This window comes from Puccinia triticina, chromosome 10A, assembly GCF_026914185.1.
Source record: "Puccinia triticina chromosome 10A, complete sequence".
Lineage (NCBI taxonomy): Eukaryota > Fungi > Basidiomycota > Pucciniomycetes > Pucciniales > Pucciniaceae > Puccinia > Puccinia triticina.
Genome location: NC_070567.1, coordinates 735525 through 760537, shown reverse-complemented (window position 1 = coordinate 760537; position 25013 = coordinate 735525). Strand labels below are relative to the sequence as shown.

The window sequence follows — 25013 nt, the reverse complement described above, 5'->3', positions numbered from 1 at the left end:
TGTTCAGCCTCTTTTCTGCTCGAGTCTTTTATACATGTTCATTTTCAACTGGAAGATGTAAACCAGCTTGTAGTTTTCTATTCGTATGCATTGTGTACGTTCCAGTATTTGATAAGCGTGACTGGATCAGACTTGTTCGCTTTGTGGATTACCTTTTTCGTCAATCTCAACTTCACACTAAAAACAAAGGATGGTTAGATCTCGTGGGCCCTGGACAAGCCAGACAAAAAAGCAAGGAAGGCAATAGGCAAAATTCCAGATGAAGAGATGCTTGTCCCCACCCGGGCAATATTGCTGAATCAACACAACGATTTACCGCAACGCGTAGAAGTGGTATGCTGAGTACAGAAATAATCCCCGGATCATCCAGACGCGTGACGCGCTATTACCGGGTATGGCAACTACTCCCCCGCTGTAGCTGCTGGAGAACCAAAGCAGCAGAGAGGACAGCTGAGCATGATTTAAAGATGGGGTTCAGCTGCTGCACCCTTAGTCCCTCGAGTACTTAAATCAGCCAACCAGCCCGGCCGAAAGAAGCCTGAACCACACAAAACCCACCCAGAAGGAAAACCCCCAGCAGTGATCAAGATGGCCGAAGACAGAAAGAGCAGCCTACGATCCAGCAAACAGAATGTCATGGTGGTCATCCCAGCCCGCCCCGACCTAGACCGCACCAAGCCCAAGGCGATGGCCGCCCCAGCCCGGAGAGAGATCCGCCCCAAACCGAGCCGCGCAAAGGTCGTCTTCGACATCCCGTCGTCGCCTACAACTGAAGACTCGGAAACCGACGAGGAGCTCGACTGGACGATCACCAGCAAGAGTCGCCACCCAGGCTCGCCTACGCCCTCCTCCTCCAAAAGACTCAAAACTCACCACCCCTCCTCCTCTCCTCCCCCCAAGATCCTCCGCAAGCTCAAACCTTCCCTGCCCCGAGCCTCCGCGCCCCGCCAAAAACCGGCTAAGAAGCCCGTCAAATCCTCTCCTGCCATGCCCCTCCTCCCTAAATCCAAAGCCAGGCCTGCTGCCCCCCTTGCTCTTACAGATGTCAAGACACTCCGGGGAATGGACACAATCATGGAAGAGCAATCCGAATGAATCTGATGCCGATGTTGTGGCGCTCCGGCCCAGAATCTCCATGGGATTCTCTACCATTTAGGGGAGTCTATCTTACCCTCCAACCCCGGACACTTTCAATCATTCTTGTTGTACTTCATAATCATTCTGCATTACGTATATGTCGTGTATGATTATAAGTCTTCTTCATAAAATATGTTGTAACTCTTGTTTTATATGGTGTCTTATTGAGTACTGAGTGTAATGTACATTACGATGAGACAACCCACCATAGCCTGCTGTTTCTTGTTTTTTGACCCTCTAGTTGACTTTTGGCTGGTGTCAAGCAAGACAATTGATCATCCTTTGTTGGGTGGTGTGGGTTGGATCGATCGCCGGTCGGCTTAAGTTGCCAGAAATCGGCAATTTTAACACGACGAATGCGAATGCTCTGACTACCTGGTCGCTGAAGCCCTCCAGGCACGGCATAGGATAAATGTTTATAGAGCACATTCAACTCAAGAGCTCTAGCAGGTGTACTTTCGCAAACATGGCAGCCTGCGTGATATTACATCCCTTCGAAACATTTCCAGAGCATCATATTCATTGACTGTAGCGTAGCTATCCGTGATCCTGACCGCGCTGTCTACCATTTTTCCGCTTGCACAATTAATCCGAGAGTCAATACATCTGCAGATAAAAGTGAATGCAGAAGCCGTCTTTTTGACGACTTTTCCACCTGTTTTCGAAAGAGGAATGCGCGACTTCAATGATGCCTTAATAAGATTCACAAACTTTGTTCATCTTTCGAATGGGCCACCGAACCGCGCAGGCACAAAGGCTCAAGAGAAATCGAATATTTTGCCTTGGAGACAATTGCATCAGAAGAAAAACGTGCAACAGAAACGATATTTTGCGAGAAGTATTTTTTGGAAAGTGGCTTTTGGATGCATTCGGGCGGAAGATAAGCCCTATAGTGAGCTTTTTCCACTCGCCTTAATGTGAATTAGAAAATGCACCCGTTCCAAAACCAGACACACATGTGCATTGTGACGGCGCAGCATGGTCTCAGCTTCGGCGTGTCCTGGAGGCTATATAAGAGGTTGGTTTGTCCCTCCCAGGTTATCTCTTCATCTGCACCTCCACGTCCGGCAACAGCTCCACCTAACGTACCTCTTAAAACCAACCTCTTGATATCATAACAGCCCTTCAGCACAAGCCCTAGTCACGATCCTCAAAAAAATGGACCCAAACTCTAACCCCACCAACTCACAGCCTACTGAAGAGCAACCCGGACAAAGCCCCGGCGGCAGTCGTCCGGTTGAAGAACCTGTTGCGCCCCCTCCATCCCATCCAATGGCGCCCGAAGCCAGCGCTGAGCAGGCCGAAGAGGCCGCCACCCCGGCGGACGCTCCACCCCCTCATGCTGAGCATCAGGAGGGAGCAGGATGGGCAGAACTGCCTGCCGAATTCGGTGATCACTTCGCCGCCCTGTTTGACCTGCTCCGCGACGGACCGATGGTACTTGACTTCGAGGACGATGGAGTCGCCACAATCCAGGATCTTGAAGCAAATCCCGCACTTGCTGAAGAAGCTTTCGACTTGCTCCGCCACCTTGAAGCCCTGCCTGCGCCTAAGCATTGCACTCTGTGCCTAGATCAATACGTCGAGGGCGATGATATTTTGGTGCTACCCTGCCACCCATCGCACCATTTCCATCGGGCCTGCATCGACGTAAGGCCCTCTGATTTCGCTTTTCTCTCTCCAACCCGCGCTGACCTACCCTTCCCTTCCTACAGGACTGGTTGCAAGCCCACATTCCCGGGCCCAATGCTTGTCCAATTTGCAGGGCCCTTATCTAGCTCCCCACAGCACACTTGCCTGCCCCCCTGCTAGATTCGCGATCCGAGGCCACCTCAGGTGCAGATCCTGAAAAAAGCACAATTAATTCATGTCCTTAATCTTAATGTAAACTGACTATCTTGCTTGAAATACATGATAAATTTGATTGCTTCTTTCAATTTTCATTCTATTATGGGTCCTGCATCAGAGCCACACAGGCGAGCACACCCCATCCAAGCTTGCGATCTGGAACCGCCCGATCCGGTAGTATCAGATATAACGCCGGGTCGGTGTTGGATATCTGGGTGTGCAGAGGGAGGCATGAGGTAGAGAAAAAAGGGGCCTGAAACAGCCTTTTTTTGTATTTTAAACAAAACTAATGTGCAGCGCATATTTAAAAAAAGCATATGTCAATCAGAGGAGAGTCTGACGTCATCAACATTGATGGCATCAGATGGCATCCTGAACAAGCCAGTTTTCCAAGCAGATTAGCCTCCAGAGCTATCCAAAGCGTTGAAATTTAGCCAATGCCGGGTAGAGTCTTGGGTGTGACCCAGAGAGCAGGCTTGCTTGGTTGGATTCCCAGATCCAGCTTTCCTTGTTGGCATCTTGGCTCCTGCCCTCGGTCGGCGGCACGAGGCCTTGCTCACGTTGAGGTTGAGTAGCTGTATGCATAATTCATTTATGCAAGATGTGTCTATAAATAGACCCGCGTCTTCCCACTCGCCCCAGTCAGTTCCGGGCTACCAACGACGACGAAGAAGCAACAAAAACTGCCGAGGATGAATCGACCGACTTCCAAAAGGAAGAAACCCCCGGCTAGCCATGCGTTCAAGCTCGTCATCCCCTGCCGACCAGACCTAGACCGATTCAAACCCGCCGATGGAAAGATCTTCGATGACGTTTGCAGAGCCTCCGATGACCTTGGTGACCCCATCGAGATATCGAACACGGTCAAGAAGGACGAGCCAGACATCCCCAAAGCCTTCGCTTCCAGACCCTCCGATGAAATTGATGCCCCCGTCGAGATACTGGAAACGGCTAAGAAGAACGAGCCAGACTTTCCCAAACCCTCCTCCTCAAAAAAAATCAAATCCAATCAATCATCGCCTATCGCCGTCGTCAAACCAAAGCGCAGAGCAAGTTTACCGGAATCGTCTAAACCTGGGAAAAACTCAAAGCCGGTTAAAAAGCATCGTGCTCGATCTGTAAAGAAAAAATCTACGAATCCAGCCGAAGACCCAGATAGCGATGACCTCGATTACTCAGAAAAAGAAGAAGTGGATAGCCGACTGAGGCAGAAAGAACCGCCGGGGAGAAAGAAGTTTGCCAAGTTGCGGAAGTTACGCAGCCAATTTATCAAGAAGAAATCGATCAGCAAAGAAGTGAATTCGAAAAGGATTGTGCCCGATTCGGACATCGAAATCGAGTCGGGTCCAGGAAAAAGTACGGCGCAAGTTGATGATTCAGATGACGAGGATAGCGAGGATGACAGTAGCGGGAGTGGCAGTGGCGATAGCTCAAGCGAAACCGATGAGGAAGAGCGCAAGCGAAAAGAGGCCGAGTTCATTGTCGACGACTTGCGAACCAAAGCCCAAAAGAAACGGGCCCAGAGACAAATCGAAACTTTCATGCCTGATATCTTTAAGAATACCAAATTAGATAATCGCTCTCATTTCAGAGTCGTCTGTCAGTTCAATATACTTCCTCCCACCTCTCCGTTTACATATCCAACGCTTACCTGTCATGTGGCTTTTCGGTTTTTAGGCGAATATCTCATTTACCATAGCATCCTTCCTCAAATCGAGTGGAGGAAAAGTGAGTTTGATCTTCTTAAATTATCGGTGTGCATGACTTTCGGCTTCGAAAGAAATACAGTGATATTGACTTGCTTTGTATAGTCAAGAAAGATTTTGACAACAGTTGCAAACATCTAGACGATTATTTCAACTCGCACGGCGTACAAGCTCTAGAGTAAGCAACACTCTCAACCGAACTAGTGACACACTTCTCTTACCAATCTCTGCGCGCCCAACCGCTAATGAGAACCCATCTGGACCTATTTCTGTGCTGCTCTGTCATACAGCTCAGCAGGATGGACTCAAGTATTTAGGAATGAGTTGATGAGCCGGCCTTTCATAACTGAGCAACCCTTGCGACAAGCGCGTCTTGGATGTGCTGCTTGTCGCAACCGAACTAAATACAGTAAGAAAGTGATCCAATTACAAGTGGGCCTCTCCCCTTTGATATTTACAAAATGGTAATATTCTGGGTGAAGCAACCGACATTTATATTCTCGAACTAAAATCTCACAGGGAAAGCCGTACTCTCCAGACACTTTGAAACCTCTAAAGCCGAAACAAATCTCACGTGATTCCAGCTCGGATGGTGAGAGTGAAGAGGAAGAAGGTACCGATGAGAGCTCGGAGATCGAAGATGGAGAAGATGAAGGCAAACAACATAAATTCAAACTCAATCCAGATCTTATGCAAATCACTCCGGAATGTTCCACGCTGGCTTCTGGTGAAGATTGCGCGAAGCGGTCTAAAGAATATCATTTCTTTAAACGTTTGTTGGCTTACCCTCATCATCTTTTTTGTCCTTGTTTTGTTATCTTTTTGCTCCATCTTCGCTCTCGGAGGCTGACAGTCGTCCTTTTAACCTTCCAAACCGCCTGACTGATGCATTCCCTAACCTTGAACCGAAAATATGCAAACTTTTGATATGGACTGGATCGGCATAGATTGGAAGTTCTATCTCCTCAAGGACCTGAAGCCGATCCTCAAACCACACCGAGACAAGAACGCCATATTACGCAGAGAGTATCAACATTCTGATCCGGAACCGAACGACGGCCAGTTGGGATTGATAGAGCGAGAGATTCGGAAGGCCTTCCAAACGATCCAGGCTGATCAAACTCATCAAAACTTGGACAACCTGTTTCATCGTTTCAATACTCGTTTGAATCAAGCCAAGAAGACTTACGCAACTTAGCCTAGTTTATTTCTCTTCTTTCCCTGATGTACGTACTCACTCGAATGGCCGGTTCATTATCCATCCCAATGCTCACATCCAAACATATAAATGTTGAAGAGCTTCGCCGCACACAAAAAAACTATTACAACAGACCTAAAGCAAACATTACGACCACTGCTATATTTTAGGCTTATTTACCCACTCGAAAACATATCTACAACTCGCTAAAGAACTACATCAAATCCCTTACATTTAATTGTCTTATCAACAATTATCCAAACGAAACGTAAAAATGTACCCGGCGCTTTTTTTCTAACAACAATGCCTCTACTAGCTAAGCCCTTTTCATATTTCTTTGATGTGTAAATTCCAGTTCAATTTATTCCTGCTCCTGTCGAATTGTATGAAAATCAATGTGTACTTAAATATGTTTCCCATATATGTAAACAGTGATCTTTCACGACTGCGCCAGATTTCGGCTCCGGTTAGCCCGTTAGATTTAGCACAACTTATGTTGGCTTGAACAACTCTCACTTTTTTTTTCGAGCACGCATACATGATCACCGGCCATTTCTGTTGCCGCTGCTCGTTTGTTCCGAATGGGCCGCAATTAATGATAAGCATTACAGCTGTTGGATTTGGTGGGAATTTGACTGGGTGCCAGGTGGTGCGGGTGATGGTTAATCTGCCCGAGGAGAGCTTGCCAGTAGTGTCAACGCATAGATCTTTCTGGATAAACGCCGATGGCCAGCTGCCCGACCCACACCTCGCCGCATATTCAATCCTTATCCTTAAAGTTTATTCCTGTGGACGAGAAGAAAGGGATCTCGGGAAGTCTCCCGGGATACGTATTTATGTGAGGTGGAAATTCGTCAAAAAGATGTATCATTGGTGACCCGCTGAAGAAAACTTGAGAACTGGGCACGATTTACGCCCGTTAGTCTGTTTTTCGTCCCTAAAACCCGTCCTGCACATTATTAGCGAAGTACAAATCTTGCCAGGTCCAACACGATGGACTGTGCTGACTAGCAAGGAATCTGAGAACGGACGTGCAATCCTGCATGTCGGAGACTGTGGCTGAGCACGATAGCGCTCATTGGAAGACAAATAAAGATGGACGCTGGCAAACAGGAAGCAAAGATTTTCCAGTTAGAACCTCTCCTTACAGATTTCTAATAAACAACCATCGTTCATTCTTTCTTGAAAGCAGTGCTCGTATACCTTGAAAAATACCCTTTAGTCCCAGTCTCGCCAACAAACAACCTGAACAGTTATACACCACAAATAAGAATAATCATCCATACCAACATATCCATTTCGACGTTCATCTCATAAACGCGGCACCGACGCGGCCCTTGACATGTCCGACGTATACTTTCTGAGTGAATCCAGTGGAAGTAGGAAGTCATCGCTTGTAGAATCCCTGTTGTCAGTAAAGAATTTTGTGCAGAAATTGATTGGGAGCAGCACGGATGATTCGACTCCTAACTCCAATCCGCTTGGGTTTTAACTTTTCCTCCATTAGTAAACCAAACGAACCTTCGACTTTTCCACTGAGTCCCAAGCTCCGCCATGACCAGCTAATCGGTCTCAGTCATCGCCGGCTCGGCACCCGAGGATCTTCATTCTCGCGAGTGCATTCCTACCTCAGACAGCTGTCCAGCAGTGAACATGAAGAGAAAATAGCACTAGCACGAGGCTCGCCGGGACAAAACCTCCGTCGGCGATTGAGGCAGCCGAGATACCGGGCATTACTCCTGCTGCTGATAGGCTTCTTAGCTTACCAGTGCCTATCCCGATTGATCTGGGCGGTTACCCACTCGGCTAGTCCGCCAACATCCAACATCTTACCTGTACTCTCCCCCGACGATCCTCACCCACTTGGAAACATAATCCAGGACGCTCAAAAATCCTGGGAAATCATCCAAAAGCGCCAGAGTAAAACATATGAAGCAGCCGTTATAGAGTATCGACGCAGGTAAGCCTTTTTTTTTCTTCCTGGACGAAGGTGACTAAGATGATATTGACTCCAATCGTAACACACGTTCTCCTAATCAGGTACAAAATCAGTCCACCAAGCGGCTTCGACAAGTGGTTTTCATTTGCCAAAAGTTAGCCAGGTTTCCTTTTACTTTGAAGGGCCGAGGAAGATGTGCTGAATTTGTTTTCTTTAGGTCATGGACATGTCCTAACTGATGAGTACGACTCGATGATGGAGCAGCTCGCAAGTTTTCGGAAGATGGACCGAAATGACCTACACTCCCGAACGAATCAGGTAGGCAAGGGAGTAGGATTCGGTCTGATAGTCATGAAGAACGGACGGATAAATGCACAGATACCAAAAAATTTATCTTATTCGACTTACACCAACAATGACCATGAGAACCATGAATTTAATACCCAGGAGGGAAGGGTTTATACTCGTTGGGCAACCACTAATCGACCTGCACACAAAGAATTGAAACGAACTCAAACTTGGACGTTCTCCAAGTTGATCGAGAAAATCACCCGACTTGATCCGACGCTCTTTCAAGATATGAGTCTGGCTGTCAATGAGCATTTCGAACCTCGTGTTGTGATACCTTGGGAGACCCAAGAGAACTCAGACGAGGGTGCGTAGTCCAAAATAACAAGAAACAGGTGGGGTAAAACTTGTTATTTCAATGCCGTCGTGCTGACAAGAATTTTCTTTATTATGACAAGACTCTAACAAAAGCTGGAACCACAACAAATTTGAAGGCCATGATAATGCGTGGACCACCTTCCGAAAAAGCTGTCCTCCCAGCTCAAAAGCTCGCGAGCAAGAAGACGCGCTGGACTTCCCAGGATACACGAATTCTTCGATCGAAGGAAGGTGGGGTGATAGACTTCAAAAACCCGGACTAGGAAAATCTACTTCGGCCACCTCTGCCCCTATGCGATTTGTGACCGACTCACCCGCTCCGATCAAGGACATCTATTGCAATTCGCCTGAGCGTCGCATCGAGCAGGGCTTGTTCTTTAGCAACACCACAAAGATCTCAGGCTTGTTTCCTGTGTTCTCTCAATCGACCGCTCAGGGCTTTGGGGATATTGTCATACCAAGTTGTAAGTTGGATACTAGGATAACAGAAAATGACCATTTGACGAGTGAAACTGACAGCCTGCCTTTTCCTTTTTGGACAGACTTGTACATTCGCGATCCCTATAAAACGCGGGAGTATGCTAATGAGCCAGTGACCAAGAGAAGCAGAGGAAGGAGCTTCATAGCTGGTGGACAAGCAAGTCACCTGGATCCTAGTCAGTGGAAAGAATGGGATGTCACGTGGGAGAAGAAGAATAATCAAATCTATTGGAGAGGTCTTCTGCATGATGGTGGAGAGAATCCGGGCGGTTTTCAATCCAACTTCGGGTAACTGTCGTTTTTTCTTTCTTGTTTTCTCATAATTTTTTCTGGTTTTTCCTCCTCTCATAGCTAGAAAATGTTCTCCAATTTTAGTCGGCACCGATTAGTCAAACGATTCGGATCGTCTGCCCGCAGTCGGTCAGAAAGCTTGGTATGGGATTCAAGACCCACCAAAAAATCGATTTTTGGATCCAAGAACTCTGGGCTGAATTCCATGTTGGGTATAGGCACGCCCAACCCGAAGATGATCACCAAGGAAGGCTTAGACAGATCGTTCCTCAACCACAAAACTATGGATGTCGGATATTTGGCAGGAGACCACTGCAGAATTCATGAGCCTTGTCAAGAACTCTTGAAAGCGAACTACCGTCTCAAAATGTGGGAGCCATTTGGGGCTGCCAAATTTTTTAAATGGTCCCTTGACCTGGATGGTAGGTTTCTATTTTGTCTGCCTCCACCCGTGTCAGAGATCTTTCGTCACTCATCAGTCTACATTCATCCGGATTCTTTTTAGGTATTGGATTCTCCGCCAAATTTCTCAATTTACTTCAAGTTGGGACAGCGGTGGTTAAGCAGACAGTCTACCGAGAGTTTTACAGCGATTGGGTAAATTTTGTTCTTCTGAATTTTACTTGAAAGTTGATCGCGGCGGAGAAGAAAGCTGAACTAAGATGAATTTTGGACAATTTGAATTCAGATGGTTCCTTGGGTACATTACATTCCATTGAGTGTCGAGGGAGACGAGTTATACAATCTTTGGAATTACTTCCTCGGGAAGGATGACGGAGTTTTCATGGAGAAACAAAAACACCTTCGCAAGGAAGGCTGGAAGATAGTCAACCATGAAAATATTTTAAAGCAAATTGGACGTGATGGATCCAAATGGAGCAAAGCACATGTCCGCGAAATCGACTGGGAAATTTACTCTTATCGGGTCAGTAATTCTGATCCGGTTTTCCTGATCACACGACGTCAAATCAGGAAACTAATTTCTTCATTGCTTCCATCTTGGGTATTATTGCAATAAAAAAGCTTTTACTCGAATGGAACCGAATTTGGAATGGTTCTGAATAAACATCAGGATGTTGACGATGATAATATGTAGAAACCTTAGTGCAGTAAGGGTATTTTTTCCTAGTTTAGTGTTTCTTGAAACGTATATAAAATCGGTACAAAGAGAAGAGAAAATGTGCGCTATTCTTGTGAATTAATCCTGGTCTTGTTGTGTAACTATCAAAGGAATTGATGATATTTTCAGCAAAATATTATGCTTGATACACGCTGCTTTATCTGTTTGGTATGGCGTGGCACTGGCAGCATGAATGCGAAGTCCATTGTCCACAATATCCGTCACATAACCGTAAAGCCTCTCATACTTACTCCCATCACGGCCAGATCACAGATGTCGGACTGGCATGTAGAGTCCTCAGTTTGCCGTCTGCTGGCTGAGACTCAGAGGGGCACGTCTTTGGGGAGGCCTTCAACAGTTCAACGCGTGAATTTTTCCCAGTCAGCAGAAACGTGCTGAGGATTATGTAAGCCTGCCTCATGTTTGGGACAACCTGGGACAACCGAACTGGTCACAATAACACGAGGCTGTCACGTACGATACACGGGTGCTGCTGTTGAACTCCAGCAGGCCTACTCGATTCAGTCCCCCATCATCGTCACTCTCGATATATCATAGCGAACCCTATCACAATGTCCGACGCCGCTACCGTGAGTCGGGAGTGCTTCACTTGCTACGAGGTTTGGTGATTATTGACAGCCAACGTGTTTTTCTTCCTCTAGGCATCTGGTCCAGAACAACAGTACAAGTTCAATGTGGCTATGTCTTGCTCAGGTTGCTCCGGCGCGGTGGAGCGTGCCTTGAAGAAACAAGAAGGTATGATAAATCTAACAATGATCCGTTTGGTTGCCAGCTCAAAGACTGGATCTTTATCACAAACCTCGAATACAAGCTGACTCATTGTGATGGTTTCAATAACCGCTCTCTAGGCGTTTCGAAGATCGACATTTCTCTGGAAACTCAAACCGTCTTGGTTCATGCCCATCCCCCGGCCACATTCGATATCGTCCGAGAAAAGATTGCCAAGACAGGAAAAACAATCAATAGTAGTGAGGTTGTGGTTTCTTGAACTAAGATTTATGGGCGACCTGTGGACACTATGTAAATACATACTGTAGCAATGTACATAGACGGGGCCCTGTGTATGACTGCTAGAGGGGCTTCCTCACGAGTGGACGGGATCGCAACACCTCGGTGATGGAGTGGAGTAAGGAGAGCTCGAATCTCGGTAACAGTAAGGAACATATACTCAGTAATAGGAACGAACTGCCTGCTTGGTTAAATGCCGGAACCTCGCAGGCCGACGCCGATCGCGAGCATGCCTTGCCAAATTCCGGGGTGGAGGTGACTCCTCCAGCAGATACCACTTCTGAAGACAACGCCGAAGGCTCCATCGATGTCGAGATGCAGCCACCCGCCCATGCGATCCCGTTCCTATTGCTGAGTATATGTTCCTTACTGATACCAAGATTTGAGCTCTCCTTACTCCACTCCATCACCAAGGTGTTGCAATCCCGTCCACTTGTGAGAGGAAGCGCCTAATCGTGTGAACTATCTTTACGAGCATACCATCACCAATTTCGTTCGCTTCTGCCATGGTCTTCCTGTCACCGACCCCAATGTAATGGTCTGTTGCATTGCGTTGTTCAAGCACTACCTCATGGTTTTCTACGTTGCGACTGATCCTGCTTTTGTGAGTAAATTTTTCTTCCTCTTCTTTTCATCTTCTTATATTTATACTGATTCCTCCCTTCTTGCCACTTCCTTTGTTTTAGTGATTGTTCTTGAGTTTCTCCTGTTTTCCTCAAGAAAAATTTCAACCAATAGTAAAGTGAATCCGAAAGATTATGCCACCAAAAAACTTCTGAAAAAAATGATTAGTTGTTATTTTTATTTTGGGGGTTACTAAAAATACCTGGTTTTTCCGCGTTTGTACCCGGTTTTTTTATACCCCCTTTTCCGCATTCACACCCGGATTTTTTCTACTCATTTCGTCTGAACTTCCGCTTGAATTATTGTCTTCTTCCTCCAAAGAGTCTCATTGAGATGGATCCCCATCATGTTGAATGTCAGCAAGTTCCCTTCCTCAAGGATAAAATCGCTTGATATGAGAAGCTGCATAAGCCCTTTTAAGTTCAAAACCATTGAGTTGCTCCAAAACGTAGGATCCTTTTGGTAATTGTTTCCTGATCCAAAAAGGTCCGCTCCACCTATTTGCAAAGAGCTTCCCCCACTGGTCTTCCAGACTTTTGTTGTAGATCAAAACAAGTTTGCCGGGATTCAAGGGTTTCCTGAGCCTAGCCGCTATCCATCGATCCCAGTATCTGATTGACAATTGTCTGACTTTCATCAATTTTTTGTGAGCTATCCCCAGGACCTCTTCTTGTTTTTCCAGTTGCTTGGTCCGTGCTTCCATCACCATGGGAGTTTGCTTGGCACTTGCGTGCAAGTGGCATTTCACAATATTGTTTAAGAACCCTGTTAGATATATCCTGGAACTTGAGCCTCAATGTTTGCTGAATTCATGATGAATTGATGTTTAACTTATGTTCAATTGAGCTGAAGGCACTTTGGAAAGGAGTTGAATTCAATTGAGAACCACATCCAACTTGAATCTAGTTATTACCAGAACTATTTTAGAACACATTTTCAACTAGCTTGCAGCGCAATATCAAATACCTGGCAGAAACAAGGTATTTACCACAGGATTCATATATTTCTAGAGCTGGCCCCTATCATCTGTTGGCAGGTATGTTGGCGGGTACTTGGTACCCGCAGGCGGGTACCTGTGGAAGTGCGCAGGTATCCGCCGGGTGCGGGTGCGGCTGTCCAGTCTGGGTCCAAATTCAGGCAGGTACCTGCGCACAAATTGCCATTCTGCACAGCTCTGCTTGCCCCTAGTTCCCATTGATGGCGGGTACTAGGTACCTGCGCGTGGGTACCTGTGGAAGTATGCAGGTAACAGCCAGCAGGTGCGGGTGTCCATTCTGGGGCAAAATTCAGGAAGGTACCTGCACCTGCTGCGGGTACCCGGGAGCAAAGTGCCAGCTGTATATATTTCATTCTATCATGTGTTTATCATAAATCCCAAAAAGCTTGAGATATGTTAGTGGTACACAAAAAGATACATGTGTAAGTTTGTGTGACACATTCTTTAGTTGCTGAATTTTTTCACAAAATATTTGAAGTTCTGGGAAAAGTTGAGCGGAAAAAACCTCATATTAATCAGGAGTTGTGTACGACTTCAGAAAATATCCCCAAAATCATTTGTGTACATATGGCTGAACGTTATAAATAATTTTTGGAGGGTCCACCTAAGCCCCTGGCTCTGCATGAGCACTCAGGTTGGCATCACTTGGCTCAGTGATGAAACATGTGACACACCAGCACACATGTGTAAATTTGTGTGACACATTCTTCAGCTGCTGAATTTTTTCCCAAGGGAGTTAGAATTCTGGGACAAGTCCAGGGGAGCCTCAGATTACCCAGGGTTTGTGAATGAATTCAGAAAATCTCCTCAACAGGATTTCTATACTGATGGATGAAAATCAGATACAATTATTGAAGGATTCAACTAATTTGACCCTGGGATAGCGGGGAACTCATCTTGGAATGATATGACTGGGTGATGGTCTAAGTGTCACAACGATGGGAGGTTACGCTACCCGTAACGCTAGCGTAACAAAAACGTAATGGAATCCTTGCTGTTATTGTTACCATGACGGTGGCAAAGCTTCCGTTACGTTTTCTTGAAAAAAAATTCCCTCTCTTCCTAGCCTTGTTATGTTATCCCTCGCAATTATAGGAGGATAACCTGCGCAAAAAAGGGGAGTTTTCCCCCTTTTATGGCATTTTTACCTCTGGTAACGCAGTTAACGCGTTATCTCTGTTATTTTTCCGGGTATTGAGGGTGAAAACACCCTCTGTTACATTACCCACCGGCCCAAGGAGCAATGTTGCCAGATAACGGCAACACGCTATCTGGTAACGGTGGGAAGTTAAGTTACAAAAATCCCTCTGGATATCGTAACGTATGTAACTTCCCATTGTTGCGTGTCACACAAACGCGCGTGTATACGTTTGTGTGACACAATGTGTCACAGAAACCCACACAGGTTACATGGTTTTGTGACAGTTGGCCCCACAGCGCCAAACTCAAACCGTAGTACCAGAGAAAAATCAGACCTCCCACTAGAGCTGACACTTTGCACCTGGGTAAATGCGGCGGGTGTGGGTACCTGCCTGAATTTTGACCCAGAATGGACACCCACAACCATACCCAGCACCCGCTGGCAGTTACCTGCGTACTTCCATGGGTACCCGCCCACAGGGACCTAGTACCTGCCAATCAGCATTAGGGGCAAGCAGAGCTGTGCAGAATTGCAATTTGTGCGCAGGTAACTGCCTGAATTTGGACCCAGACTGGAAACCCGCACCCGCACCCGGCAGATACCTGCACACTTCCATGGGTACCCGCCCGTGTACCCGCCAACAGGTACTAAGGACCAGCTCTCCCTCCCACAGTATCACTACACTCCATCCAAATGTTTAACCATGTGTAATAGAAACAACTTAAAAAGAACTGGCAGCTTTTTGGTGTGTACCCTGAAAATAAATACCAACACTGTTTCAGAGAAACCTACTGGGTATGGGTTTCCAAAGAGGTCAAAAATTATGATGATTGAAATATGAGGAACTTTGGTCAAGCTTGAGGATCAAGTAAACCTTATCATCAAATTGGCCTGGTTTTCAGCATAGGTATGGCATACATTTTACACAGACATTGCACGCCACATTTGGTATGGTTCCAGTTCTTATAAACTTACTTTCTGGCAGACATGAAATTTCCTTCCAACCAGCATCTAACTGAGATCCAACCAAATCTATGACTGAGTTCAGAGATGACACTTGCACACAAGTGCTGAGGAAACTCCCATGGTGACTTTTATCACATTTTATCAAAAAAATTACAGAAATGTTTCAACCATCAGTAAAAATAATAAATTCTCAGTTTCAGAAGAATCTGACCAACTTAAAAAAATTGCAGATTTCTAATGCTAAATTGGATAAACATGAAGTGGTCTATTGTGGCTGGGGTGTCACTTGTGGGGTTCATGCCATGGAATGTCTTTCATTTGAAAATTAATACACAGCAGGCCAGATTGTCTAGTGAATTCTCCTCACATCTCTATCAGCTCTCCCATTAGCCAACACAAATTTTACCAGCAACATGCATTTGGCAAAGTATTAAAGTCTGTGTGGCATGAAACTACAAAGTTAGGGCAGAAAAACCCAGGGTTTGACTTCTAATTAGTTGCTCTTATGATGGCAGAAATGTGTTACTCCTTCCTAAGGAGGTACATTGGAGAGAAACTGGAGAATAAATTCTGGATATGTTTGGGGAGGATAATCAGGTAAACAGATGCAGATGCAGAGAGTAGATTATTATAAACAGAATCTCAACATGCTTTCATCAGGAGGCATGCATGCGTTCATAATTTCTTAAAGATCAATCCATCATATGTGTGACTCAAGTTAGCATTCAGTTCAAACCAGATTGCTGCTTACTTGCAAGTTGACATTGAATTGACTTCAGACAAGAAGAATGATAAAATTATGGTCTGGCACTCTCTGGAGAGTACAACAGATTCCTCCCTGGTGAAATCTAGGTCCCCAAAGGTCCCCATATGGTCCCGAGTTCCAGATTCCAGATTTCCCTGTGAAATCTGAAATTCCAGATTTATTCAAACTTGATGGGAAGTCTGATCAGTGGAGGACTTTCTGTTGATCTGGAAAGTCAGATCTGACAGGCCAGATTTCAGATTTTGCAGGGAAATCTAGGTCCCTGAAGATCCCTGAAGTGATCCAGAGTTCCAGATTTCAGATTTCCCCGCAAAATCTGAAATTCCAGATCTGTCCAAAAGTGGATGACTTCCTGTGGGTTGAAAAGCTAGAGGGCAAGGTTAAACCTTACTGGCTGGTGAAAATTGACTGAGATTGAGTTTTCCCCAGCAAACAAGGTTTGGTGCCTCTCACTAATAAGGGTGTTCCCCGGGGTTTGGGAGGGGGCATGAGGGTCATCCCGAACCCCACACCCCGACTATGCCCCGGGTCATGACAGTTTTTTTTGCACCACTGAAAAATCCGTGGTATTGGGCTGTATTGGGACAGTCAAAGCACTTGCAAAAATGCCTTGGCCTCTGGAACTGCCTACCAACCCCACCAATTGAGGGGATTGAAGCCAAGATCACTTGCTACGTGAGGATCCTGAACCACAGCAAAGCAAGATCCCCCCGTCTATTAGGCCAGTCAACAGAACTGAAAACTGATGCCACCATTCACAAATGGATTATGGCACATAATCTTCTCTCAATCCCCATGGCTTGCGCAGCTTCCAAATATTTTTCCTTGGGGTTCTCACTTGCCTGTCCAACTTGTCTGCTTTTCTCTCAGTCCACCCGTTTCCTGGGGGTTTTTGCTTGCGCATCTCAACTTGTCTCCTTTTGTCTCTCTTGCTTGGTGTCTCATTTTTTCCCTCAAGGTCATGCTAAAACCAACCTGTACATACTTGATGGCCACTGGAATGACAAAAAAAGGATAAAATCCCAAAAAAAGACATCACATCCCCCAGGTAATCCTCCCTTCCAAAGAAAATCATATGCCCCGGGGTTCGGGGCATTTTCAAGGCCAATCCCAATGCCCCGTACCCCGGGGCATGCCCCGAACCCCGCTTTCGGGGCACAGCCTTACTCACTAAATCTAGCCAATTAGGCTATGGGAAGTCATCCAGGATTCCAGTGATGGGAAGTCCTCCAGTCTGTTTACGAAAGGGAAATTAGCATTTATGAATTTATGCAGTTCAACTGTGAACACTATAAACTAGTTTTGTTTAGTGCTCTTTCTTCTAATCAGCCTCCAAGACCCTGTGAGCCAAAAACTGGAACCCCAACAGGCCATCTGGGCCCTCAAAAACCGTGAAATGGGATGCCAAAAATTTTAGCACACAATACACCGTGTGTATGTGGGCTGACAGGATGACGGCAATCCTCCGGCAAACTCTCACGCATCGCCGGCTATCGCGGGGGATTTCAAATCCTGTCCGAGTTGATCATCTCTCCCCCAATTTTTCCTCAGCCACGGCCAAAGGGCCGCCATGTACATATTTTTATCATCCCTTTTCCGGCCAAAAAGAAGTAACCATCTTTTCCAAGTCGGATGGACCGCTAGTCTCGCCGCCCGAATGGAACCGGAACGATCAAGGGTGTTTTATTTGCACACACATAAAATGTACATAAATATCGATATATGCAACCCATCTCAGTATCCACACATTCCTTAGGAGGAGATCCCGCTGATTTCAGTCTATCGGATGGTGAAGGATGGTGATGTGTGATCGGTGCGGAGCGTGACGAAGATCAGCCGCTTTCGGGCAGCCTCGGGCCATCAGCTGCCCGATCCGGGCTCGGCCATGAAACTCCTCGGCATCAATCGCCTCAGAGGCCTCGCAATGGACCGGCCCCTCCCGTTAGTCGCTCTCAGCTTTCATCAATCGCCACTTTGTCCACCACCATCCGCCCAGATGCCGTTCTGCTGTTGTTACGTCCATAGCGAGCCACGGCCAGTCTGAACAGAACCCCTCCCCCCAAGGGAAGCCGCAAGAAGAATATCTGCCAGGACAAGTGAGTATCAAAACAAACCATCACGCAAACGTCTTCCCCTCTTCTCCTTGATGCCCGCGTGTATGTACCTCCTCGTACACACAATTCTCAGAAATACATACCTGTCCTTTTGGTCTATTTACACCCCAAGCGTGTCACCCTAACCCTTTCTCTCGATTCCCCGGTTGGCTTGCCGGCCTCTTGCCCCTTTTCCACCGGACAATTTTGGGACTGCTACTCCGCTTTACACCTCCTGCGACCTCACTGACACTGATGTAAATATGTATCTCCCTCCGCCCAGATCATCCCACCAAGAGCCCGTGGACCTATTGTCTCCTCTTCCGTGAAGCACGGATACTCGGCTCGGTCCACATAACCAGCTCTTCCAACCCCAATCCTTGCCCTTGCTGAGCAGTAGTCACTCGGATTATTTTTGTTGTGGCCTTGCCCCGACATCTGCATTACTCGAGCAGGTTCTTGACAACCAACACGGATACAGTAGTACCCCGCAACCACACATTCCTTCAAGTTTTCCGTCTCCCCTGCGACGCTTCGCCAATAACCCTATCCCAAACGACCGATGGATAGTTAATGTCAGACCTCCAGCTTGGCCATACCCCTAGTCGCTTTCCACTGCGGTTAGGCCGGCATCGCTCAGGATTTCTGGGCTTTAGACCCCTGACTCCCTATTGTCACAGCTTATAACACTCATCTTAATTAGCTTATATACAAAACCCCTTGAGGCCTTGATAGGATAGACATTGGCGCAATCGATCGGGCTGGCTCCTGCTGGCTTCTAAAAAGACTCCTTGGTCGAACCTTGGAGCTCACTGCTTATCAGTGCTTGCTCACGATATTCCCGCACATCCGAAGACATATACAACAGACATTGATTGATACACATCTCCACGAGAACAGTTGTTGGGCTCACGATTGAATTCTGAGCTTATCCCATCAAGTAGCCAGACTGCTCTACATAGTAACTACCGTAGTCATCCCCAGCTCGATTACTGCGACGGACACGAAGAATCTAGCTAGCTCGTTTTCTTCCTCTTTTTTTTGCAACCGATTCCAAGGCATTCGGATCTTCTTCTAAATCCAAATAGCATCAGACGATGTCTTATGGCCGACCATCACCTCGCCCAGGCGAGCTTTACAACCAATATGGACCTCCCAGGCCACCAATGGGCAATGCCTATGGCTACTCGAGAAGTGAGGCAGGTGGGACCAGGCCGGGCCGACCACCTCAACGTTACCCAGCGGCTGAGCCCTACTCCCGGGCTGCAAGCTCACGCCCAGCTCAGCGTACGCCTGACTATGCTGGCTCATCCTACGAAGCTCGAGGGCCACCGCCACCTGGAAGACGGTATAACAACGAGCCCTCGAGAGGATACCGCGATCAAGAATCGGATTATCATTCATCCTACTCAAGGCCCAGTGCCATGACCGACGTTCGAAAGCCCCCATCCTCCGCCACTCGACGTCCTGATGCTCGGGATCATCATCAACACAACCCAGATTTCCGCAACGGGCCACCCAGGCGTGGCAACCGTCCGATTACTCCCGAAGAGTACTACTCGGATCCTGGGGAGGCTGACCAAGCACAGCCTCCCACTCAAGCCTCTACAGAGGCCGAAGGTTCTTGGAGCTGGAACAATCTCAAGAAGACTGTCTGGGGTAACTCTACGACTGATGCTAGCCAACCTAGAGAAATGGCCCCATCTCCAGAACATGATCAAGCTCCTGGTGATCGCCAACAAGAACAACAAAGTCAGTCGAAAGTTAATGATACTCAACCTGTCTCAGATCCACTAAATCTTATCCTTTGATTATGACAGATACCATCTGGGCCAAGCTTGCCACCGTTGGTGCTACGTTCCAAAAAAAACTACATAACGATGAAGGTTACGCAAGCGACGCCTCAGACTACGAAGGAGAAAGCCATCTCATCCGGATTATGAAGAAGTGAGTGTCTTCAAAAGATCACGACGATAACAGACCAAACCGAAACTGATGATGATTGATGCATGCAGGCACCACATAGAAAAAGCGGAATCGGCGCGCGATTTACCGGACTGGCTCTTCAGCGACGCCGAGCTTAAGGAAGCACAATCGCGAGTGCAGGATTCGCAGTATACGAACCATGCAGGGAATCGGCCCGGGCGGTACGAGTCGCATGGGGAGGCAGGTTCACAGCGGCAGGGTGGCCGGGCGGGGCTGGACGACATCTTCGCGGCGGTAGACGAGGGCCGGGGCGGGCATGCCCGACAGGACTCGGGCTCGACCAAGCATTCGCAAGATTCGGGATACGGGAGCGCCGAGCCAGCTCGACGCCGGCGTGGACGGTACGAGGATGCAGCCGAGTATGCACCCAAGGCCCCGCCGGGCAGGAACCGGCTCGAACAGATGCCCAGCCGCCATCCGCCCCCCGCCCAGCGCGCCTACAATCCTCCCCCTCCCTCTCATCACTACGACGACAGGTCCAGGCAGTACCCCGACCCCCGCAGGTACGAGGGCTCTCGAAAACCTGCCCCAGCACCTCCCAGAGTTGCCCCACCAACAACGGTGGATTACTTTCCCCCTTCTGGACAAAACGATAGATATCCTACCCCCAGCAAGGCCAAATCTCCCTCCTATCCTTCCTCTTCTAGCACCGCCAGACGGTATGCTAGATAGATCTAGCCCCCGCCTCTCTCTCCCCCTTTAATTCCTCACCCACTCATACTTTTTTTTTTCTTTTTGTCAAGGCGGTGCTTGAGCGCCCTTTTTGCTTCATCTGTTCCATGATTTTTGCGTTTTTCTTGATTAGGTTTTTTTCTGCCTATCTGTGTTTCATTTTGTCATGTGTCTTTTTTACTCTGTCGTGTAGAAAAATATGGACAACATGATAACCATTTGCAGGAATGCGCATTTGCCCAACAGGAAGAGGTTGTGAGGGCTCCTCTTTTTTTGCTGGAAGTCGTTCATGAGGCCATGGAGGAAGAGGCTTTCGTCCTGTGCTGTCTACGATGCCATGACCCAGGCTTCGCTGCAAGGCAGAGGTGGGAGTTGCAGTTCAGCTTCGAGAACATTCTGCGGCCCACCTCGACTTCAGCCAACTCAACTTGGACCTTTCTCGAGCCAGCTCCAGCCTTCCTCAGCCAGCACTCTGCCAGCTACATACCTGAAACAACTCGTCTGTAAGTATCCTGTCGACTACATATCTAACTAACCTTCAAGGCTCCCTTGCCATGTTTCCGTCCAGCCAGAACGTCTCAAAAAGGCTTTTCTCAATCGTCACACTCACCAACCCTTAGGAAAGAAAACCGACGGCCAAGTGCACATCGTTGTAGAAAAACCAGAAGAATAGAAGAATGTTTCAAGACCCTCAGCCTAACTCGATGAACCCGACCCCACAGCAACAATCTGTCGATCCGCCTGTCTTTGGTTGCATCATTCCCTCCAGACCAGTGTGAGCCGAAATGCCTCCCTTTTTTTACGATCAGTCTCACACGTACCTGGTGTCGATTTCGCGTACTGACGATCGGAAAACGTGTTCGTGAACAGACAGACTAACTCCACACATCTGCCGCCCAATCGGTTCGTCTTCCAGTTTGAAGACCCCGGCTCAATCAACCATCTCGTCGTCTTCCTGACTGGCATCGGTAAGCGCACAAACATAGTCCAGTCTTAATCATGCCTTGCTGACTGTTGATGCAACTAAATCAAATCGTATGATGCATATTGATGTTCATAGTTCCTCTACCCGAGAACTATGGGGCCTCGATTCATTTCCAGTTTCCCAATAAGCCGGATTGGCAACTACTCGGAATGTACATGTCTCTCCGCTCGTTTAGATCCACAGTAAAGAGATGAAGGCAGTCCAAGCTAATGTGGTTCTTTTTTTATACATATATCTTGACTTGGATCGGCAGGTTAAGTGGAACGAAGCCGTCCGCAGTATTCCGACTGAAGGGGACGATGGTACCATCACAGCTAGACTGGGCGAGCTCGGCGATGGCGGGGATGCCCACGGCGACGGCCACGCTGGGCATCCTAGTTGGGCCCCTTGCCGAGATCGAGGCAGAGTGTGGCGTGCTGAATAACGCCCTTGCGGTCCGGACCCCATCCGCCCAGTCCCCAGCCAGTCTGCCCCAGCTCGCCAAGGCCATCGGCCTTAACCTGTTCAGATACCTCGCCTCGTTCTCGAGTACCACCTTCGACAATCAGACTTGGATCCCGATCTCGGTCCTCGAGAAATGGTGGAAACAGTTCGAACTCAAGCTCACCAACTCATCGAACCCTGAGCGATGGCTACTGGAATCCGCCTCGGCTGGCTAACCCCTTCCCCCCGCCATATCCAAGATGTCGGCCCATCCTTCGTATATATAGATCCGTATTTACCCCTTCCCGTTAACCGGACAAGGAAGAAGAAAAAGGTTGTTGACCAGAAGAAGAGGATACTGACTCTGACAAGATGTCGATCCGTGGTGTGGACCTACGGCTGATCACATGTCGTGTGAGATGATTGGTTTATGATGTAACATACATACATTTCTCTTTTTCAACTGATCCACAGACTGTGTATTTGAAGGCTATATAACTACCCAAGCAAAATAAAATCTTCGTGGTGCTCTATTCTGATAGACAGGTAGAGAAGGAGGTTGGCACTCATAAGATTGTGGTCACATGAACCAACTAAAAAGTCCCCAACGGACTTGACTTTACCACAACAAGTCGATTTTTGCATTGCATCTTTAGAGAATAACCCACGGCACCCCAAAGACCATTGTTTCCAACTGCGGAAGTGTATTCATATCTCAAATCACCTGCAAATTGTGTAACTGACTGGGAATCTGCCTCCACACAGATTGATGGCCAATCGGAGTGTCAGCGGTGGCAATACCAAGACTACTGTCTTCTAGCTACGCCGGCTGCAGAGATTATTTATGAGGATATTTAGGTAGAGAAGGGTAGGGTGATTGGTAGATACTAATCACTGGTGGAAGCTTCAGAAAATAATTTTTATCTATTTTTCTTACGGAGGGACTTGACTTAGTGAAAAGTCAAGGGTACTCAAGTGCCCTCTGTTTAGAATTTCAGGGCCTGCAGGGCAGGGGTGTTTTGGATTGCCTGAAGCAGCGGGGGCCTGAGTTACAGGTGTGGTTTACTGGGATAACCCTGTCTGGAATCTGGGAAGATTCCAGAAGATAATTAAGGAAAGGGGAACTCACTTGTAATACCCAAGTCCTCTTCCTTAGAGTAACGAAAAGAAATGCATCAAAAGGGCATGCACTGGGAAATGTTGTGAAGGTTAGAACTTCAATCTGATACTGGCTTCTGAAACGGTATAGGTTTGTTGAGGTAAGAGTCAAGGAACAGATAGTACGGTGTCAGGAGTCAGGGTGGATGAAGATGCTTTTTTTTCTTTTAGCGGAAAGAGTTTGTGCTTTTTATATTCTATGGTCTGGGTCTTTTTTACCGTAGAGATCTAAGTCTCTAGGGCTAGTCAGTGACTTTTACTGGAGCTCATCTTCCTGTCATGCTTTCAGTCACAAAGATGAGCTCTTCTCTGACGGGGGCTCATTGTATTGAAATAAATTACTAAGATGAGCGCTTCATGGTTACACATGTACAAGTGGTTGGTGCGCTTGGTAGCCCTTCCATGTCACAACTGCGCATGTGCACCATAACTCTCATTGAGTTGCGGGACCCAATCGTAATTTGTTGAGTCGCGGGACCCAATCGTAATTCATTGAGTCGCAGGACCCAATCATAATTCATTGAGTCGCAGGACCCAATCGTAATTCATTGAGTCGCGGGACTCAATAGTTTACACACTTGGCAGATTAGACCTATTTCATGGAGTCGCAGGACTCAATTGGAGGAACTTAGAACTTGTAGATCAATGTTGTGCTCCAATAATTTGAGATGTAGAAAAGGTGGTATTTTTAGGTCAGCTTCACTGACTCTAAGGCTGACAGGTTGTAACTTGTGATCATAGTTGCAGACCTTCAACTTTTTGGATTATGTAATCTTTCAATTTTGTAGTTGCACCTCCTTATTACCTTGTTCAAGGAGGCGCGTCCTTTCTTTTAAGTAGTTTTCTTATTTATTCTTAGATTTTTTATACGCGTAAATGAAACACTTTTTTATGTGTTTTTTATTTGTTCAGCTAGCTCTGATACAGTAGATAGATGAAACTGAGATTGCAAAAAGTGGTGGAACAGTATCTCCGCCACTTTGTGTGCTACCGGCAAGATGACTGGGCACCACTACTAGCAATGGCGGAGTTTGTGTACAACAATAACGGCCATATGTCCACTGGAGTTTCCCCCTTCAAAGCAAACTACAGTTTCAATCCTTCTTACAGCGGAATCCCATTGGTGGAGCAGTGTGTACCAGCAGTGAGGGAGAGCCTCTGCCGGCTAGAAGATGTTCAGTTGCAGCTCAAACACTTTCTAGATGCGGCGCAAGAGGCAATGAAGGGGCAATTTGACAAAAATGTGTGGAATAATACCAAATGGAAGAGTGGAGACAAGTTTTGGCTGGACAGATGCAACATCTCAACCACCCACCCCAGTCCCAAACTAGAACACCGCTGGCTAGGACCATTCCTAATAGCTAGCCAAATATCTAAGTCCACTTACAAGCTGACCCTTCCGCTTTCTATGCAGGGGGTCCATCCGGTTTTTCACCTCTCCGTCCTCTGCAAGCACAAACCCGATGAAGTAGCAGAGCGGCGGAGGAGGACTCCGGAGCCAGTAATAGTGGAAGGCGGTGACAAATGGGAGGTGGCAGAGGTACTTTAATGTTGGCGGAGAGGAAGGACACTCCAATACCTTGTTAGTTGGAAGGGATTTGGGCTGGATGAAAACTTGTGGGAGCCAGCGGAGAACCTGAAAAACTGTGGAGATCTACTAGCGGACTTCAACATCAAGTCCCCGGAGGTGGCAGCCAAACACTGACGGTCCCGGAGAAGAAAGTGAGAAGGCAAGCTTTTTCCCATGGGGGTTTTTAATGCTATCTGGGGATAGAATGCAGAGCCAAA

The 25013-nt window shown here is 47.2% G+C and overlaps 7 protein-coding genes across 7 annotated transcripts; all 7 read left to right on the top strand.

The window, feature by feature from the left end:
* Positions 1-588: 588 nt before the first annotated feature.
* On the top strand, positions 589-1095 carry PtA15_10A85 (uncharacterized protein; the record flags this gene model as incomplete). Its single annotated transcript, XM_053160958.1, has 1 exon — positions 589-1095. The coding sequence occupies one exon, from the start codon at positions 589-591 to the stop codon at positions 1093-1095; it is 507 nt and encodes a 168-aa protein (XP_053024221.1).
* A 971-nt stretch (positions 1096-2066) lies between these two features.
* On the top strand, positions 2067-2915 carry PtA15_10A84 (uncharacterized protein; the record flags this gene model as incomplete). The annotated part of the gene is made up of 3 exons (XM_053160957.1): positions 2067-2155; positions 2259-2787; positions 2853-2915. 3 exons carry the CDS (start codon positions 2067-2069, stop codon positions 2913-2915), a joined length of 681 nt encoding a protein of 226 aa, XP_053024220.1.
* A 762-nt stretch (positions 2916-3677) lies between these two features.
* Positions 3678-5889, top strand: PtA15_10A83 (uncharacterized protein; the record flags this gene model as incomplete). The annotated part of the gene is made up of 7 exons (XM_053160956.1): positions 3678-4341; positions 4489-4584; positions 4663-4713; positions 4797-4869; positions 4982-5123; positions 5211-5463; positions 5639-5889. 7 exons carry the CDS (start codon positions 3678-3680, stop codon positions 5887-5889), a joined length of 1530 nt encoding a protein of 509 aa, XP_053024219.1.
* Positions 5890-7231: 1342 nt separating this feature from the next.
* On the top strand, positions 7232-10330 carry PtA15_10A82 (uncharacterized protein; the record flags this gene model as incomplete). The annotated part of the gene is made up of 11 exons (XM_053160955.1): positions 7232-7299; positions 7397-7849; positions 7930-7982; positions 8046-8158; positions 8276-8483; positions 8575-8958; positions 9037-9262; positions 9422-9687; positions 9771-9862; positions 9954-10190; positions 10289-10330. The coding sequence occupies 11 exons, from the start codon at positions 7232-7234 to the stop codon at positions 10328-10330; spliced, it is 2142 nt and encodes a 713-aa protein (XP_053024218.1).
* Positions 10331-10957: 627 nt separating this feature from the next.
* Positions 10958-11867, top strand: PtA15_10A81 (uncharacterized protein; the record flags this gene model as incomplete). Its single annotated transcript, XM_053160954.1, has 4 exons — positions 10958-10975; positions 11048-11141; positions 11255-11379; positions 11481-11867. The coding sequence occupies 4 exons, from the start codon at positions 10958-10960 to the stop codon at positions 11865-11867; spliced, it is 624 nt and encodes a 207-aa protein (XP_053024217.1).
* Positions 11868-19098: 7231 nt separating this feature from the next.
* PtA15_10A80 (uncharacterized protein) lies at positions 19099-20659 on the top strand (the record flags this gene model as incomplete). The annotated part of the gene is made up of 3 exons (XM_053160953.1): positions 19099-19753; positions 19822-19948; positions 20017-20659. The coding sequence occupies 3 exons, from the start codon at positions 19099-19101 to the stop codon at positions 20657-20659; spliced, it is 1425 nt and encodes a 474-aa protein (XP_053024216.1).
* A 677-nt stretch (positions 20660-21336) lies between these two features.
* On the top strand, positions 21337-22303 carry PtA15_10A79 (uncharacterized protein; the record flags this gene model as incomplete). Its single annotated transcript, XM_053160951.1, has 4 exons — positions 21337-21434; positions 21530-21627; positions 21720-21795; positions 21898-22303. 4 exons carry the CDS (start codon positions 21337-21339, stop codon positions 22301-22303), a joined length of 678 nt encoding a protein of 225 aa, XP_053024215.1.
* Positions 22304-25013: the final 2710 nt, after the last annotated feature.